At 41.0% G+C, this 17,637-nt stretch overlaps 1 protein-coding gene across 4 annotated transcripts in view; it reads right to left on the bottom strand.

Moving 5' to 3' along the window:
- Nucleotides 1-17,637, bottom strand: part of UST (uronyl 2-sulfotransferase) — a gene marked incomplete at its 3' end in the record, with an annotated part of 164,748 nt that overhangs the window by 4,453 nt on the left and 142,658 nt on the right. For 2 of the 4 annotated variants that reach the window (XM_084512782.1, XM_084512783.1), the window contains exon 8: nucleotides 3,567-3,846. In XM_084512782.1, the coding sequence (XP_084368908.1) occupies nucleotides 3,567-3,846 (280 nt within the window). Of the gene's footprint in view, nucleotides 1-218; nucleotides 3,847-17,637 lie in introns of those variants that run through there. The other 2 variants (XM_084512784.1, XM_084512785.1) reach the window with 2 other exon arrangements.

Raw genomic sequence — 17,637 nt, 5'->3', positions numbered from 1 at the left:
TCTTTATGACACTATGTACCAGTGGTAATCATTTACAAATTGAAATACGTCAAATATACCATTGATTTCACATACCTTGAGTTCTGCTGAGCTACTTCTCTATGTGTAAGTAGAGAACACTTTAGATACTCTGATTTAGCCACACACCATCAGAACAATTTATGTGGAAGAGAGGTAAATTAAACAGGAACAAAAAAATGCACCATTTGTCACCATCATTGAAACTTAAAACTAAGATTTATTTTTTTTTTTCCAGAATGCTGCATTTTAACAATGGTTGATTCTTTAGTGTGAAAGCACTGATGTTTTGCTTACATTAGAACATTGCTTTGGACTTATGGAGCTTTTCAGCCTGGCCATCAAATACCATGTCTAGCAAAATGCTGTGTATGGGAACCAAGCTGTTTTCTTTCTACACAAAACTTCTTTCTACTTGAGCAGCCATAAAGCAGACTACACAAGGTATTTTGGGGAACTTACTGCATGTATCTCAGGTAAGCAAGATAATTCTGCTTTCCATCTCATACCTCCAGGCGGTTCTGGACGCAGAAAATAACCCAGGAACAACCTGCCCCAACCTCTCTGCTGAAGTTTGACCTTTAGATAATAAACTGTGCCGTATAAAATCCTGTTCCGCCTGGTGCCATTCCAACATGTCCCCGTAGCCAGTACACCCAGGCAAGAAAACTAATGTAAGCAATTAGATTATAGTGCTATGAAGAAAAGTACAAGTTTTATTTTTAAACATTGCTGGGCTGAAAAATATTTGTATGGCTTGTTTATCTTTCAGGAGATGGTAGTGAATAAGTTAAAGAATATTTCATCCCAAAACATACGCTGCTTTCATTGATAGCTAAGCTAATGTACACATATGTTTTCTTATTTTCATAAATGTCAAGCACCCGCCTTTTTCCCCCACAAAGATTTACAAGTACATGCATGGCACTTCCTACAAAGCTGTCGTGGGCTAAAGGCTTAAAAACAATGTTGTTTTTTTCCTTGAATAAGAAATATTCATCAGACCAAAATATAATCATTTAAATCAACTTCTTCCTGAGAAACTTAGAATTTGGAATGTGCTGAAAAGTTTCAATAAATAAGTCAAAGATTAACCAGCTTAAAACGTACCTTTTAACAATTACGTAAAATATATTTAATGACAGACAAAAAAGCCGTAGGACCAGGAATCTTAGATGCTATGTGCCAGATAAATTTATGAAGTACCATTCGAGGAGGAGAGGCCAGGTTGATTGTTAAGAAAAATACAACAACGTTAAAACCTAGCAAGTAAATTGTTTAACAGTTTTTGTATTTAGGTTACAAGTAGTGATGGCTGAAGATACCATTAAATAAACAGATAAAAATAGACTTTACAGTAAGCGGCAGTGAACTTGCAGGAAGGGTGAATGTGTTAAGTGACTGATTATTCTGTTACAATGTTGGCAAAAAGGATTCAAACAGAACTTCTGAAAGGTGAGAATATTAATTTTCTTTCCAAAATATAACAATTCCACAGTGTGTAAACTAATCATTACTCTTTCAACGTAATTTCATAGAAACCACTTAAAATATACAATGCAGCAGATTCATATTTTAGCTAACATGTTAGTTGTTATCTGTGCCATGTTCAGCTTTCTTTAACGCACTCCCTCATGGCAGCGCATTGCTACCACCAACCTGGGATGTTAATCATGAGAACAGAGTCTTCTACGTAGCATTTTCTGTAAATAAATGTCTTGTCTTAACACGATTACACTTCTTTATTCTTGTTCTCTATGTGTAGGTACGGTAAAGACTGACTGCTGATGAAGACAGGCCATAATGGGTATTGGCTCTCAGCAGGCTCACGGCCGAGGAAACCCTTGAAAAGCACATTCGAGCTTAGCCTGAGTTCATGTGCCTCGTCCATCACAAAATAACTTTTGCTGTTAGTTCAAACCGAAGGATTACCGTGGAGACAGCAGGCGTGCTGCTGAGACAGCCGCAGGATAGGAAGCCAATAGTGCCTGGCAGATGTTTGAGAGGGCACGAGCTGGACACAGGTGCTTTACTCCAGAAGTCTTACTGGGTGGGACTCATGATGCAGTTCTTCAGCTGTGCTCTGGGACAGGAATTTATTGCTATTATCCTCTACTGGTTTAGCTTCCTCTGGGCCTAAGGGTGCACAAGAGGCCAAGGCCTCATTGAGACCCCCAGGCCCCCCTGTTCTGCTGTGGAGCAGGGTGGCTCTGCCCATTGCGGTGTGCAGGTCTGTTGGTTCTGCACCTGCAGCCCAGGCAGATCATCATTGGGAACCCCGGGGACACCTACCTTAAAGACAACAGCCTGTTGCATATGGGAGCCATCCCCATTTCTCCTCTCAGCCAACCCTATTCCACTTCCCAGTGTTTGCTGGTAATACTTGTAGTGATCAGCCAGGGCAGGCTTGCACAGTGCCTCTCTCAACAATGCATCATTGAATTGGCTTTGGTTTTACAGAGCATAGCTTTTTCTTTTCGTTTTATCATTCTGAAGTATTTCAGCTAGGGAAGTGGAGTGTCTCCATATTGTTAATTTTACTTCTAGCCACACTAGTAGCAGATGTTTGCACTGGTGTGGCAGCTGCGCTGTGCTTCAGACACGAACAATTAAATTCTGCGATCACAGAAGCATTGCTTATGTTGAATCAGAGCTCCATACCCTTTTTTTTTATTATTATTATTTTTTTTTTTTATTGAGCAACTTTTTCTGCATCTCTACAAATACTCTCCCTGAACAGAAAAAACACACTGCACCTTTTCCACCAGAGTCTAATAGAAACGTACTCAGCTGCAAGGAACAAAACTGCAGTTTACATAACCCTGCCCCACAGACTCTTCATTCTTGCCATTCACTGACCTGGTAGCTTTTTCCGCTCTATGAACTAGAAGGGCTTACCAGAAACATCTAGTTCCTGTAACTTGCCTTATGACCAGCCGCATTAATTTGCCAGAATAGTAGACTTGCTCCTCCCACACTGAGCAATTCAGAAGCCATTATCTAACCCACTCTTGAGCCTGTTGTCCTTGGACGTGCACACACGGCAAAGGCTCTGACTGCATCACTGGAATACCAGTGCTCTCTGGGCAGAGAGAGGCACTCTTCCCAAATGGCTCACTGCCTCCTCATTTCCGTAGTTAATGCCGCAGTATTATGCAATGAAGACTTGTTTCTGGAGAAAGAGAGAGATGAGAGTCTGTAAAATTCACCTTGAAATAGTGCCTAATCTGTTCTTTTATGTTTTGCAGATGCCCAGGGGACTGTTGTGTACTCCAAAAGTTATTTTGTGATAGACAGTAGATACTTCTCTCTTGAAATATGCTATAGCAAGGAATCTATGGAGCCAGCACAGTACAGTAACATCAAACCCACAAAACCAGGCACCTCCCGATTGCCCCAACATGTGGGACTGCTCTGTTTCGTTCTGTTTTAAATGCTGCTGCGCATTAACTCAGTTCCTTAAAGAATTACTTTTAATAATAATTAAAAAATCTTAACAAAGCTGGAGGGGTAACCAGAAGAGAAAGGATAGCTCTTCCATCCATCACCTTTTATAGATATCCTCTAGCCACTTTTCATCATCTTCTTCCTCATCGTCTATGGGTTCCTCTGTTTCCAGGGGAGAAGGGATGAAGAACTCGGGTCTGGGACGTGGTTTCCTGATAAGAGACTTCAGTCCAAACTTGCGCTTTAGCAGGTGGAACTGTTCTTTGACATAGTAATAAAACTCATATTCATATCTCATGCGTTGGTAGAGGATCTGTATTGCTTCTGGAGAGGGGACGGTCTTTTTCACTGTCACAGTCAGATTGCCAAGTTTCCTATGTTCTGTAAAGAAAATAAGCCACATGGTGGGTACTGATTAATGAGACCACCTAAACCTTTTTTTTTCATTAACATTAAAACTTGACTGTACTGCATTACTGGCACAAATGACCTCAATCTGCCTCCTTAATAACGTAACTACTCTTAGTGATTTGAAGTTAGACTTGCATGTTTAAACATGGCTAGTTCGCGCACAGCATTTGGCATTGCAGATAGTCGCTGAGGATCTTAACAGGCAATGGTTATCTGCAAATACAAATCAGGTCACACCAATTATGAGCACAAACTACATTTAGGGAAACACACATAGTACCTAATTGTGCACTAATCTTGCCTAGCTTTGGAGATTTTTGCTGATGCATGTGAAATATATATCCAACACACAGCTGAGCTGAACTAATCATTTACTTCCTATGTGGCACAGTATGCCGTGCTGCAGTTGTGCTTTATGACTGTTCAGACCTAAGCGGATATGTATCCGTCTGAATCCATCTCAGGCTAGCACCGTTGCATCAACAGATGACACCCCAAGACTGAATGCGCCTGTTGACTTTGTCATCTTGATGCACATATTAATTACACTAGTACATCTTCCTATCATGTCCTGGGACTGGAAGATTTCAGTACGTTTCTCTTCACCTGATAACTTTTGCATTGGTCAACCGAAATAAAACACAATTATTGCTGATAAAGATTTAGCAAAAGCACTGTCTTGCCTCTCTCTTTGCCTCCTCTCTCAATAGATTATTTTACCACTAGAGATTAATTTATTTGAATAAGGTGCAAAGTAAACCACTTCAAGCATCCATTTTGCTGTTTTCTACCAGATGACAACAAACTGCTGGACTATCCCAAGTATATTCTTCTTCTCCAATACAGAAATGTAACTGAAGGTCAACCGCGAAAAGAGCAGAACAATAACCTCTGGGAGTACTGACCCCCCTACTACAACTGTCTTAAGAAGAAGTGGAGATGAATGTTACAGTGATGAAGCAGTAGCCTCTGTCATTAATCAGTTTTTCTGAAAACACAGTGCTCCAATCCAGCAAAGTTCGTGTGTTACTTTTATATAAAGTGACACCCATGGAAATGATCCTAATAGCCTTAAAATACCCCTTGGTCCAGGCTAGGCAAGATGAATGGGACTTGCCATGTAAGCAAAGAGTAAGACAGCAAGACTCAAGACAGCAAGTGCTGCTGGGCTGGAAATTCTCCTATTCATTTGGTTTTATTATGTGAACACATCTGGTGCAGAAGACAAAAAATGTATCTGAAAGAGGTATTTTCCCTCTCATTTTTGCTTACCAATTATAGTACAGCAATTTGTAATGGATATCATACAAAAAGAGAACAGGTTGACTAGTCTACCAAACTTAATGTGGTTATAAATCACAAAAAAATGATTTAAACATTGATTTTATTTTGCATTTGTACTTTTAATTCCTTCTCTAAAGGAATAATGGTTTTCATTATTTAGTGACAATTAAAACATGCTGTTCTGTTACTAAATGGAGCTTTTACACCAAACTTCATAATTTTTGGCACTGAGATGTCTTTACTCATATATCTAAATAATTAAACAGCTTAGTGTACAGAGTTTTTGTTCTTTAATTACAACAGTACCGGTGACATGCTGTATACTTACTGACTGTTCACAGTTTGTCAATTTGTATAGTTTTAGTTAGGAGTAAAACTATTAAAATGCATAGAAGTTGACTTTAAAAACAATCAGGGGGGTGATCTTTAATATGCTGTCTAGATAAGAAAAAGCGTAAAGGAAGGCTCATGAAATATTTGCATTTAAAACTGGCATTAGCGTAAAAAGCTAATGAATGGGGTCAAGAACTTATTCTCTTCTACACTGCCTACATCCATAGACTGAAATAGACTAACAAAGGTCTCATGTTTTTAAAATTTTAATTATTCGTTCATGTTGTCATTGATGGGCATTAGACAAATGCGCTCAAGGAAGGACACTGTACTCAGCCTGTCCTTGGGTAAGAAAGAAAGCAAGAGCTGTCTTCTTATGATGATTTAGCACTTCAAAAAATTCCTCATTCTGGTGCTTAGTTGGTAGCTTCCACCAGCTTTGCAGTCTGGTTTTCTTTACAAACTCAGCAGCAAATATACACTACTAAATATTTCATTTATTAAGTTCAAGCCTTTATACTGCTTGCCAACTGCATTTTTATTTTACGTAGGTTATTTCTGTTACAGAAAACACCATTTACATCGCTGGAGAAAGCTCTTTATTTATACGGTCCCTCCAGGACTCTAACTGGGAAAAGCCACTTCTTAAGGCACCAGCTCCCTTTGGTGGCTGCTCCTTCCAGCAGAGAGAGGCACTTGTGTTCGGCCCAGGAGTGCTGCCAACGATGACAAGGTGAAAAGAGCTGGGCTGTTTTCTTGGGGGGGGAGCAGCACAGGGTGGGACCAGCCAAAGGGTGGCTTACTGGTGCTGTGCCAGGCCAGGAGCAGCCCGCCAGCACCAGCTCGGCCAAAGAGCCAGGTGCTGCATGCCACCCTCGCAGGCAGGCACCGCCGGGGGAGAGCCAGCCAGCAGCTAAATACACTCAAGCTGAATTTGCCCGAGCTTTGCAATTGCAGTAAGCATGACATAGAGTATCTGGATGCATGCAATTATTCTGTGCTCTATGAACGTACCTATGTGCATATATTGATATATACAGACAGAAATGCACATGCTCTGAAAGGAGAAATGTATATTCTCTGTCTCCTTTCAGTTTGCCTCTCAGTGTAACTATCAGTAACTGCAGCGCTTAAGTAGCTGTGGGATGCTGCTTGTTAGATAGGACTAGTTGGGACTTCAGGCTTAGCATTTTGATAAAACAAGTTTACTTTTTTTTTTTTTTACACTTGAATTTTAGTTAGACTGGTTTGTAATCTTAAATATACTTGAAAGGCTCTTTAATACAAATATGAATGAAATCACAGAACTGCCCCTTGAAGTCACCTTAACCACTTCTCATCGTATAAGCAAGATGGAAAAATTATGTAGATTTGGCTTAAAGCCAAAATAACAATCTGCATATGCTACATAAACCCAGCTGTCCCACCAAAGGACCCCATTTTATGACCTTTGAGACAGCTAACCATATGGAGGGCAACAAACTACACCATTTACTTTTTAGGGTTATTTTTTTAAACTGTGTTTGCTTTGGCGTTCTTTTAAATTACTAAAAAGAATGTACTATACAGTAACCAAACCTCCCAGTACTGCCTGCTCACGCCTTGAATTAACGTGGTGAAGACTAAATTGATACACAGATATGGGTGAAGAAAATTAAATTCTTCTGGGTTACCAGGTGATTAATATTTACTGTTACTTTCCCCACTTTCACTTCTCCTTTCTTCTCTTTTTAATTAAGAACTCTGACATTACTCACTGCAGTAATGCAGTAATCCAAACCGTAGGGGAAGGAGTTTTTTTTTTTTTTTTTTTTTTTTTTTTACATTTTGTGGCTTGAAAAACCTTGGATTGCCATATTTAGACAAAATGATCCTAAAGACTACCTCCAAAGAGAATTTATGAGTTGTGCTTTCTACCACGAGGTGCGCACTCCCAAGCTTTGCTCCCAGCTAAGCAGAGCTGTGGGGAGCTGAGCGGCCTCAGGGGCCAGGCCAGGCCATGCACACCAGGCCTGGGCCAGCTGTGGGTGAGCAGAAGGTGGAAAAACGCTGCCCTGAGCTCTGCTGCTCCAGGACTGAGTGAACACGATGGTTGTCAAAGATAGAGCAAACTCATTTCCTGCAGCCACGCAGGGAGGCCCCCGTCTCGGCTGCACACAGCTGAACTGCAGCACATACCTACTTCTCCATGGTTTTAAATGGAAAGAAACGAGTGTCGCTGTGGTTGGGCATGACGTACAAACCACCGAGGGCCTCTGCTTGGTGTGCCACTCAAACGAGTGAAAAAAACGAGCCACTAAAACAGGACTCTGGTGGCTGTGTGAAGGGCAATCTCCCCTCAGAGTATTTAGCTGCAGCTCAGCTGAACATTTTCAGGCACCACTTTTTCAGACTTTAAATTTTTGCTGAGCTCTCGAAGGGCATCAGGGAAATGATGTTTTTGGGAAAGCAGAGGAAATACCTCTGTTTGGTCTTTCCCTCGGGCAGGGCCTGTTCCTGGGCCAGGTGGAGGAGGCAGGCAGCGGCCCATGGCCACACCAAGCTGGGGTGGTGCAGACCTCTCCGAGTCACCAGCTGAGGTGATGGGTACTAAAACGGGAAGCTGATGAAAAAATAGGCAACAATTTGTCCCACAGCATCTACTAGCTCTGTCTGAAATACACCAAGTCCCTCTTATTAACCTCCTTATTGCTTGTATGCACCGGGGGTCATACCAGAAACAGAAGTTAGCTCTCTTCCTCTCAGTTAATCTCATTAACAAGATAAGGTGTAAAATTTAACAACATTTAGATAAAGATTAAACATTTGTGTGTGTACCGAAGACAGTTACACTAAGCTCACTAGCAATACTTGCTTTGTTTTAGTATTTTTATCTTAATTGCTGTGTTTCCTTCATGGCATGAGACAATTCTCAGCTCCAGAGGATTAGAAAGAAAACTCTACCACATTGGCACACAGTAATGGCCCATCTCTTAATTGTCAGATACGTATCTCTGTGAAAAGACAGCTATCTGGAGGTATGGAAACACCCCAAACTTCAGACATCTCTGGTCCTAGGCAAATCTGATGTCCTTATTATCAAGCAGGGATCATGGGAGCAAATACACCAGATTGTAATTAGTTCAGACACTGCAAATTGACTGTCTATGAGAGCGTCTGAACCAGGTGGGACATCACAGCAGTTCTGTTTCTACTTTGTTACCACTACAATGTATAAGGAAACCTCAGGGAAGAATAATATCACTGTTAACCTAACATAATTTCATAATTTTATTAACAGTAACATGGACAAACTGCAGGGAGCTCAGAGAATGGTAACCTAGCAGAGAAAAATGGAGGAATGCCAAAAAAGAGATTAGCCAGGAATGGCTCACAGAGGCATTCTGAAAGACACATAATCAAACAATTACTAAAGCTGAAGGATATAAACACCAAGGAGGCAAGGGACAAAACCAGAACAAGGAGGAAAGAGGAAAGGGAAGGAGGAGGGAGAAAGGAAAATAAAAGGGAAAGGAAATATTAATCATAAATGTATGAAATACATCAGTAAGGCTCAAATCAACAAAAGAAATATCTTCCCGTTGTATGCATGTAACACATATTAGGAATATATTGCAGAGATAAACACTGCACTGGCCTGGCCATGGACTGGACAAAGTAACAGTGGTATGTATCCAACAGTGCTCTGTAATACCGCTTAAGCTATCAAAGGCATCATATCACTATTACAAAACACTTGCGTTACAGCACATTCAACAACACAAATATCTATCTTTCTCCATACTTTCTAAACAGACACCACTCTTTGAGGTCTCTTCTCCAGCTAGAAAGTATTTACATGTGTCATGAAGTCTCCAACTCTCCTCTTGGAAACTTTTCACAGTATTATGCTCATGTCTCTACCCGTTCAAAGCTGTGGATACAACAATGTGCATTTCCAGCTGACACCTCAGCTGACTCTCCTGTATGCTCTGCCTGTGGTGCCGCCCAAGCCTGGAAACGTGCTGTATCTCACACACAATCAGATAACAAATCTCAACAGGATCTTCTAAGAGACTCCTTTTCTTTGGTTCAATTTATGCATTGCATTCCCAGTTAAGATAAGTTATCACACACACCAAAAAAAAAAAAAAAAGTTGAAAATTAACCCCCATTGGTAGAGCGAAGAGGCAAATTCTTATGAGAATGTGGTCAGGTACTTTTACAGCTGTTTAGCAACTTTTGAGCTGAAACTAGACAGGGTTGGAGGTGCCAAAACCAAAGTCATCTGCAGAGGAAATGCCAGGATTCTCTAGTTCAAGCTGCTGAGAGAATTGCTAGGTTTGCAGTTCATATGAAATTCTGAATATATCTTTTATAGCTGTATAAGTATTACTGAATGAATCCAGTCAACCTGACAATCTGACAAAACCACAATTTAAAAATAGTTTCTTACAGATGATCACTTGTGAACACTGTTACATAGTAGGTTAGGCAGATACTACCAATATTAACTTTTTTTTTTTTTTTTTCAGAGAGAAGAGAAAGTTGGAGTGATCGAGACAAATTTCAGCTGTGTTCATGAGCAGGAAAAGCTACACCACAGATATGTAACACAGAAAATCTGCAAACAGAAATACAGCCTGAGACTTGAGCAACTTGAACGGGCATCTCGCCTTTGTGCTTCAAGTCACAGTAGACCGATATGTGTGATTTGTGTCCACAAAAAGGAAGCCTTGGAAGAGGCATGCAGAGCAAGCTTACAGTGTCTAAGTGGGATGGAGCGAGGTGGAGGTGTCTTTATTTCCATATATAGTATTGATGAGTGCAACTGGCATATAGCATTCAGCTTTGTAACCACATCCTAAATCAGACAGGATACGAAAAGAGCCTCGGAATGAATACCGGGGTTGGAAGGAGGACTTTAGAGAAAGAAGATACATTTGCTCTGTTCAGCTGACCAAAAAAAGATAGAGAGGTGACTTGTTTACAGCATCCACGTACTTTCATGGTAAGAAAACTACAGATTCTTGGTTGGAAGTTGAAGCCAGAGAAATATGAACTGGAAATAAAGCACAGTTTTTCAAGTGGTGAAGGTGATTAATCACTAGAAAAAAAAATAAAATCAGTTGATTAGCCCTTGGTATTTTGGTGTTTTTACATCAGAACTGGATAACTTAACCAATTCCAGTTACTGATCTCTCTGTAGGAGAAATTGTGTGGCTGGTAGCACAGAAAAAGCCAAGCTAAATGCTCCAGTGGTCCGTGTAAGACTTTTATAGCTGCAGATTTCAAAAGTCTTGCATGTCTCAGCTTCCAAGCCTGTAGCACCACTTCTGAAAGCCTTTTCTGAGTGCTTTTGAGACACCTAAGTGAATGTCATTTTAAGAACATTTTGAACACCTAATTTGCTACCATTTTCAGTTCTTGGCTGTTCAAAGCCCAGGGGTCACCACCCTGCAATATCAGGCCCTGGGGGACTGTGAAATAACAAACACTAGGTTAAAATAAAAGTTTGAGTACATGATCTTAAAAATTATTAATTCTAAGTGTTGCACCTTTCTAGTGCATACATATGACTGCTTATTGCTTTATATGAGAATAACTACTGAAATGAGAAACTAGAGCAAAAATGCTAACTAGAGCTAAAGTAATTGCCAATAAAAAAAATGCATTGCCAAGGTAAAACCACGACTGATATGGTATAATGGGGCTGGAAGATACGCAATACTGTATGCAAGTGGCTATTAAAATGGAGAAAAAAAGAAGGTGCCAGTTCTCTTCTCCCTTGTGAGAAGGCTGCTGGTTCTAAGAAGATTTTCTCCTAACTGTGTCTGCACACAAGCAACTCAGAGCCCTGAAATTGCTTTATTTCTTATTATTAAAAGTTAAAGAAGGTCAAGAGAAAATTCTCTCTTTTCCCCTTAGGTTCTTTTGTGTATAATGAGCAACTGAAGGCGGCCAGGGGCTGAGGCACTAGTGAAGAAGGAAGAATGCTACAAGAGCAGAAACAACACTCTGTTCCTTTCAAGTTCACCCCCTCCTGGCCCACAGCCCGACTGCCTTGGCCAGCCGCCAGGGTATTGGGACAAAGGCTTCCTCCTCTGGCCAAAACCGAGGAAAAGGGCCCGTTGTTTAACACAGGCAGACTTGTTTCAGCAAGAGCAAAAACTAAAAATAAGGGGAATTATATTAACTGAAAGTCCTGAGAGAGAAGAGAAATCCTAGTGTGGCTAATGCAATTCTCGCTCCATGCCTTTCCCATAGAGGGAACGTCTTGACTGTCTACCTCTCAGGCTAGAAGGGAAAGTGAAATGTCTCAACAGGGTTAAAGCCATAAGGCTGCTGAAACAAGAATGCATCTTTCTTCTTTCCAGGAAGCCCCAGGTGTCCCACTACGCCCCTCTATGCCTGCCCTAGTACGCTTATGTGAAGGACAAGCGTCCTCACTCATAAAAAGATAGCAGAAATTTCCTTGCTCCTAGCAGACCTTAAAGATTCTCCCAGATAAGGAAGGCAGGCATTTAGCTATCTAGGGAATTCACAATGACTGAAGCTCCTACTGGATTTCACAAAGCTGTTAAAACATAGTGAAGGTGGATTCACACCTGGGCTTGTTGCCATCTCATGGTCTGTGATGGAGAACATGGGACACTCAGGGTTCCCCACAGGCTGAGAGGTCTCCCTCCTCCCCAAAACCCCTGAGGGAGATGCTGTTGCAGAGGTTACGCAGAGATGTGGTGGCTATCCATGCCACCCTCAGCACCTCCTCTTCCAGAGCCCAGTCACAGCCAAGGGCAGAAGACTTGAAAAGGGCAGAAAAAGCTCTAGGTCTGAAGCAACCCACTTGACTTTGAGCACTGAAGTGCTTGAGTGATGTCAGCTACTTCAGAGGTTGTATTACAGGATGTAATGTCTCAGTGAGCTCTTGCAGGAGACTTCCCCCAGCAATTATTCATGTGTCTGAGAGCTTTCGGAAGCAGGCCCCAACTCAAGAAGTGATTTTCATCTGCCTGGGTTAAAATAAATTAATACAGGACACTTTTCAGTGCTTAGATGCTGTTTGAGGACCATCAGGATTTAAACACGAATGTACTTGCTCTGTATTACAGGCAATAGATTTTCCTCCTGAAGTGGAGAAATGGCATTTTTGACACATACTTACAAGACCAAGGTCTTTCCTGGAGAAGGCCTCCGTGTACATCTGCACCAGCCAGTAGCAGAGACAGGCTCCGCTGCAGCACTTCTCATCTATCTTCAGATTTGTGTGATCTGTTCCAGCACACCTTGACTGTTTTTGTGTGTCAGCATGAGAGCAACCCATTGAGGAAACAGAGTTTGGTCAATGATCCCTTTTAATTCAACTCGCATTTCGCATTACTGTGCTGACAGGGGAAGAGATACATGGTCACATCGTCCTGCCATCCATCACCTTGTTTACAGGAAGTATATTCTCAGTAGCCTCAACTCGATTGCAGGATAAAGGAATTAGCTGAGTATTATGAAAACATGAATCAGAATGGGAGATTTAGATGGTATGAAAAGCCACTACTTCTGTACTTGATCCTGCAAATTGCCTTGAGTCTGTAGTATTTCAATCAGTAGTTTCGTTCCAGCATAAGAGAGACTGGCTAGTATCAAAGTTTCCAGGATGACTGCACTTTTTTGATTTAATGACAATACTAGCCCTGACATAATGACTACCATGCTTTAAGGCTATACTGCACAAAACTTTCCTTTGTGCCTAAGAAAACAGGAGAAAAATGACCTACTGTCTTCTTCTATTTCTGTATTTCTGTATTTTTCTATTTCTATATTCTGTATGCACATGTAAACATTAACACCTCCAAATGAGTACAAAATGGGAGAGAAAACAGGAAGGATGTGACAGCAATTAACGAGAACCCTTCAAGAAAAATCAGTTTTGAGAAGGAGCTAGGCTACTGAGAAGAACCCTAGAGCTGCATCAAACCAGGCTTTTGTTGAAGAAGATTGCCATTTTCTACATTGCAATTTTCAAGACCGGTGAAACACAGGTCCCCAACATTGCTCACGAGGTATGCAATGTTAAGAGTTGAATCAAGATAAAGAGCAAACCTCGTGGTGGGTTGACCCCAGCCAGCAGCCAAGCACCAAAAGCCACTTGCTATCTCCCCCCACCATGGCCCCCACCATGGGACGAGGGAGAGAACAGGAAGAAAAAAAGGCAGAAAACTCCTGGGTTGAGATAAAAACAGTTCAATGGATGGATTAAAAAATAAAAATAAAAAAGTGATACAAAGGAAATCACTCAGCACCTCCCACAGCTAGACTAGTAGCTCACCTAGTCCCTAAGCAATAGCCAAAACCTCTCTTCTTCCTCCTCTACTGTTGTTATTGCTGAGCATGAAATTGCATGGTATGGACAATCCCTTTGACCAGTCTAGGTCAGTGGTCCTGTCTGTGTCCCCTCCCAAGCTCTTGCTCACCCCCAGCCTAGTGGCTGAGAGGGCAGAGTCAGGAAAAGAGGAGGTCTTGACCCTTACTGAGCTCTGTTCCACAACCACAACACAACATCGGTGTGTTATCAATGCTTTTAGCCACAAATCCAAAACACAGCACTACACAGGCTGTTATGTAGAAAGTTAACTTGAACCCAGACTGCCCCAGCACACCCACTGACACAGGGACATCAGTTCTCCTCAGGGAGTCAGCATCATGGGCCATGTCCTGTCATGGACTCAAACATGCATAAAAAAATGTCGGATATAACATGCATGAGAAAGCAGGAAAATTGCATTATCATCTTCTTTTAAAAAAAAGACATAATGGTAGCACTGGGCTTGAGAAGGCAGGATGACACAGGGTGTATGAGAATTGTTCTGAGTCACAACAGCTCTCTAACAGCTTTGCAAGGCTTGGTAGACAGAGCCAGGAGAGGTTCATAGGCTGTGAGGCAGCTCTGCCACATGCAGGCAGGGTCCTGCAGGGAGCCAGCATAGTCTTGCATGGCTGTGTAAAGCCTTTCTGAGAACATAGATCTTTTTCCCAGTCCCTCAATTCCAGTCGTTCTTCTGCATGTTTCCAAGGCAGTAACTTCAGTTGGGGTTATCTCTGACTTCATATTAGCACTTCGGCACTCATGTCACCACTTGGATTTTTTGTGTTTGGCTGGTCACTCCAACACAAGTTGAAAGGTTCACTTCACCCTGCACGTTTGGCAGCGTAGATAGGGCCACTATTCTGTACTTTCTTTGGAGGTCAAATTTTCAAATTTTCAGCAACTTGGGGCCACCTGAGTACTGGTAGCCCTGTCATCTTTGATGTTTCAAAACAAAGACATCACAAATTTTCGTTCGAGAGCAAAGCCAGAATAGCAGAGCTCAGCTCCTACAGGCTCCACAGGCTCTAGCATGAAAACTGCCAGGAGAAGAGATTTTATTCCCAGTTATCACATTGATGAGGTAGTTTTGACAAGTCCCTCTATGCCAAACAAATCAGAAAGTATAAATTAGAATGTTTTAGGCAAGACATAGATAAGACGAGAGAATGTATATATATGTAGAGAAATGAAAAGTGGGCGTAGGTTTTATGCCAAAATGTTAGAAGAAACAAGAGAAGACGGGAACAAGAGTTAGTTTGATAAAGATGTCCATGTGAATGCTTATACCTTTGTGCTTAGCTGCCAACGTGCATCTGCCATTATCGTTTACCTGATATTTACGTTTCCAGAGTAAAAGCGGCTGCTGTCAGGTGTGGGCAAACCTGTCACACCTTTCTCTAGGAAACTTAAAATACACATATAACTCACACACGTAACAGGCACAGTGGATAAGATGAAGTATCTACTCAGTCACTCTGCTGAGTATTGGAATGGTGGCCTGCCATTTCTCTTCCTACCAAAGCCATGCCACATCTCTGACCATCTTGATTGCTCCTGCTGTGTACTTGCTCTAATTCTGCTAGACACATTTTGACAGAGTGCGATTAAAGCTACAAATAATTAATGAGGTCTCAAGGAAAACGCTGCGATTTGTGGTTAAAAGCACGTACAACATAAATAATTTCAACATTTTTCATACGTAAGAGGCAGAAGCAAAGACATAGATTTAACATAGATTTGAAATAGTGCTTGTCCCGAAGCACAGGCTGAGAATACTTCTTTTACTTTAAGAACAAAGGCAGTTCAGTGCAAGAGGTTTCTTCAACTTCATTGGCTAATCCTAAAACCACGAGCAGCACCTACAAGTGAATTTAATTTATCTGGTAAAGTAACATAGAAAATGTTATTAAATATGGGAGTTAATAATTCAGTGCCCACTTCCAACAGATAATCCTCAAAATATTAATATTCTTTTTTTCTTTCTTAAAAAATAAGAAAAATTCCCATCCCTAGTGGATTCTGAATCTATGAAATCCAAGTCCTATTTGTTAAGCTTATCAGAAGAATAAATGCTTGGATTTTAATGAAGTTCTGTGGAAAACATATCGGAGAGGATGACACATTCAGGGTTTCCACAGTAACAGAAACAATAAAAAAAAATAAAAAAAATCAAGGGAGCCTTGTAATGGCCCATTCAAACCCAAAGAGATTGTCTCTGGGAGACTTGGAGTGAGTTTACATGGAAGGGACACCTACTGTGTTGGATGTGCACATGCCCTTACACATGCCAAGAGGGCCATAAGGCCCACACTTTGACTCAGGCTCAGTTCTCCCTTGGACACCAAGGCATGTATAATCAGGTTAAAATCAGATTTGTTCTTAGTGTTGAGTATATGGGTCCCAGAACTCTTCAAAACTCTCAAGTTTAGTGTTTAAACAAAGTCCAAGTTCTCCTATAAGCATTGGGGTTATGAAATTGCGCTTCTGAGGTCTTTTAAAAATATATTCCTCGCTGGTGTGGCCAGTGGCTATGGTCATCATTTTCTGAACAAACATGGTACCCAGGCACATCATATTCAGCTGACATTTCATCCATCTGCTTGCCACAGTGGCTGAAAATATTTCTGGCATATGCCTAGAGCATTTAATTTTGTTAAGTACATTTACTGAAGAAACTAAAATCCCTAAACTGAGCAAATACAGAGTCCCCATAAACTACATTTTTTTTTTTTTCATTTGCTCAGAGTAATAGTGGGAAATGAAAAACCACGAGGCTGAAGGAAGTGAAAGGACTATTTACGTAGCATGGGAAAAATTAAACTGAGTTTCAATGCTTTAAAGTGTCCACCATCTGTTTATCAAAATATGTTTGTTGTGCTTCTTTTGTCTTCAATTATCCAGCCTGTCTGCTCTGATTTATGGACACTGCACTAGATTCTTCCTTTGATTTTAATGGCAATCTGTGTAAGTTCTGCCTCCACTTTGAAATCAAAATGTTGGGTTGGCACTGCCAATTGCCAAAAAAATATACCAATGTATCGTGTGCTGTTTCTTCACAAAATTGCTCACACATATGTATACAGTATAAAAAGATGCATGGGGCTTGGAGTTTTTCCTTTTCTGTGCATGAGATGTGAAATGTCTATGCTCTACATTTTTATTTATGTTAAAATAAAACCTGTTGAACAAGTGGGATGTACACCAAGATGTGGTCTGGAAGGGTAACAGAAACGGACTGTAAATTAAATAGCTGAATTAAACAAGAATTCAAACCATTGATTTCTACAAGCAGCTTGCAAAAACATGCACCAAGGAAAATAATTGTCAGCGATTCAAAGCAGAACCTTTGGCTAAATAGTGAGTCTGCACTTAAAATAGGCTATATAATGTATTCTGCAACTGCAGAAAGTACTGGAGCTAGCAGGGGACCACATGCTATATTCTACCAGCAGCAGAAGGCAGTGCCAAGTAAATACTGAAATTCAATACACAAAAAAATATGCTTTGCAACTTCACTGTTGTTCTGGTGTTAGAAGTTCTAGATGAACTGGGCTGACATTTTGGTAAGCTGTTTGCAAAAGTTTGACAGGTTTTCTGCTATCATCCAGCAGCAGTGGCATAGCTGCACCAAACAGGCAAAGCTGCAATTTGTACCTGTTATTTTCAGCTAATAAGAGACAGGAATGATTGACTATGAAAAGGGTTTGCAGTCCCATAGGAGCTATTCTTGGTATATCAGGATGAGTATACTTGTATATCTGGATGGTATTCAGGATAATGCCTTTCTGTCAAGCTCTTGGACA

This window comes from Aythya ferina (assembly GCF_964211825.1).
Source record: "Aythya ferina genome assembly, chromosome: 3".
NCBI lineage: Eukaryota > Metazoa > Chordata > Aves > Anseriformes > Anatidae > Aythya > Aythya ferina.
This window is presented reverse-complemented; position numbering and strand designations above follow the sequence as displayed.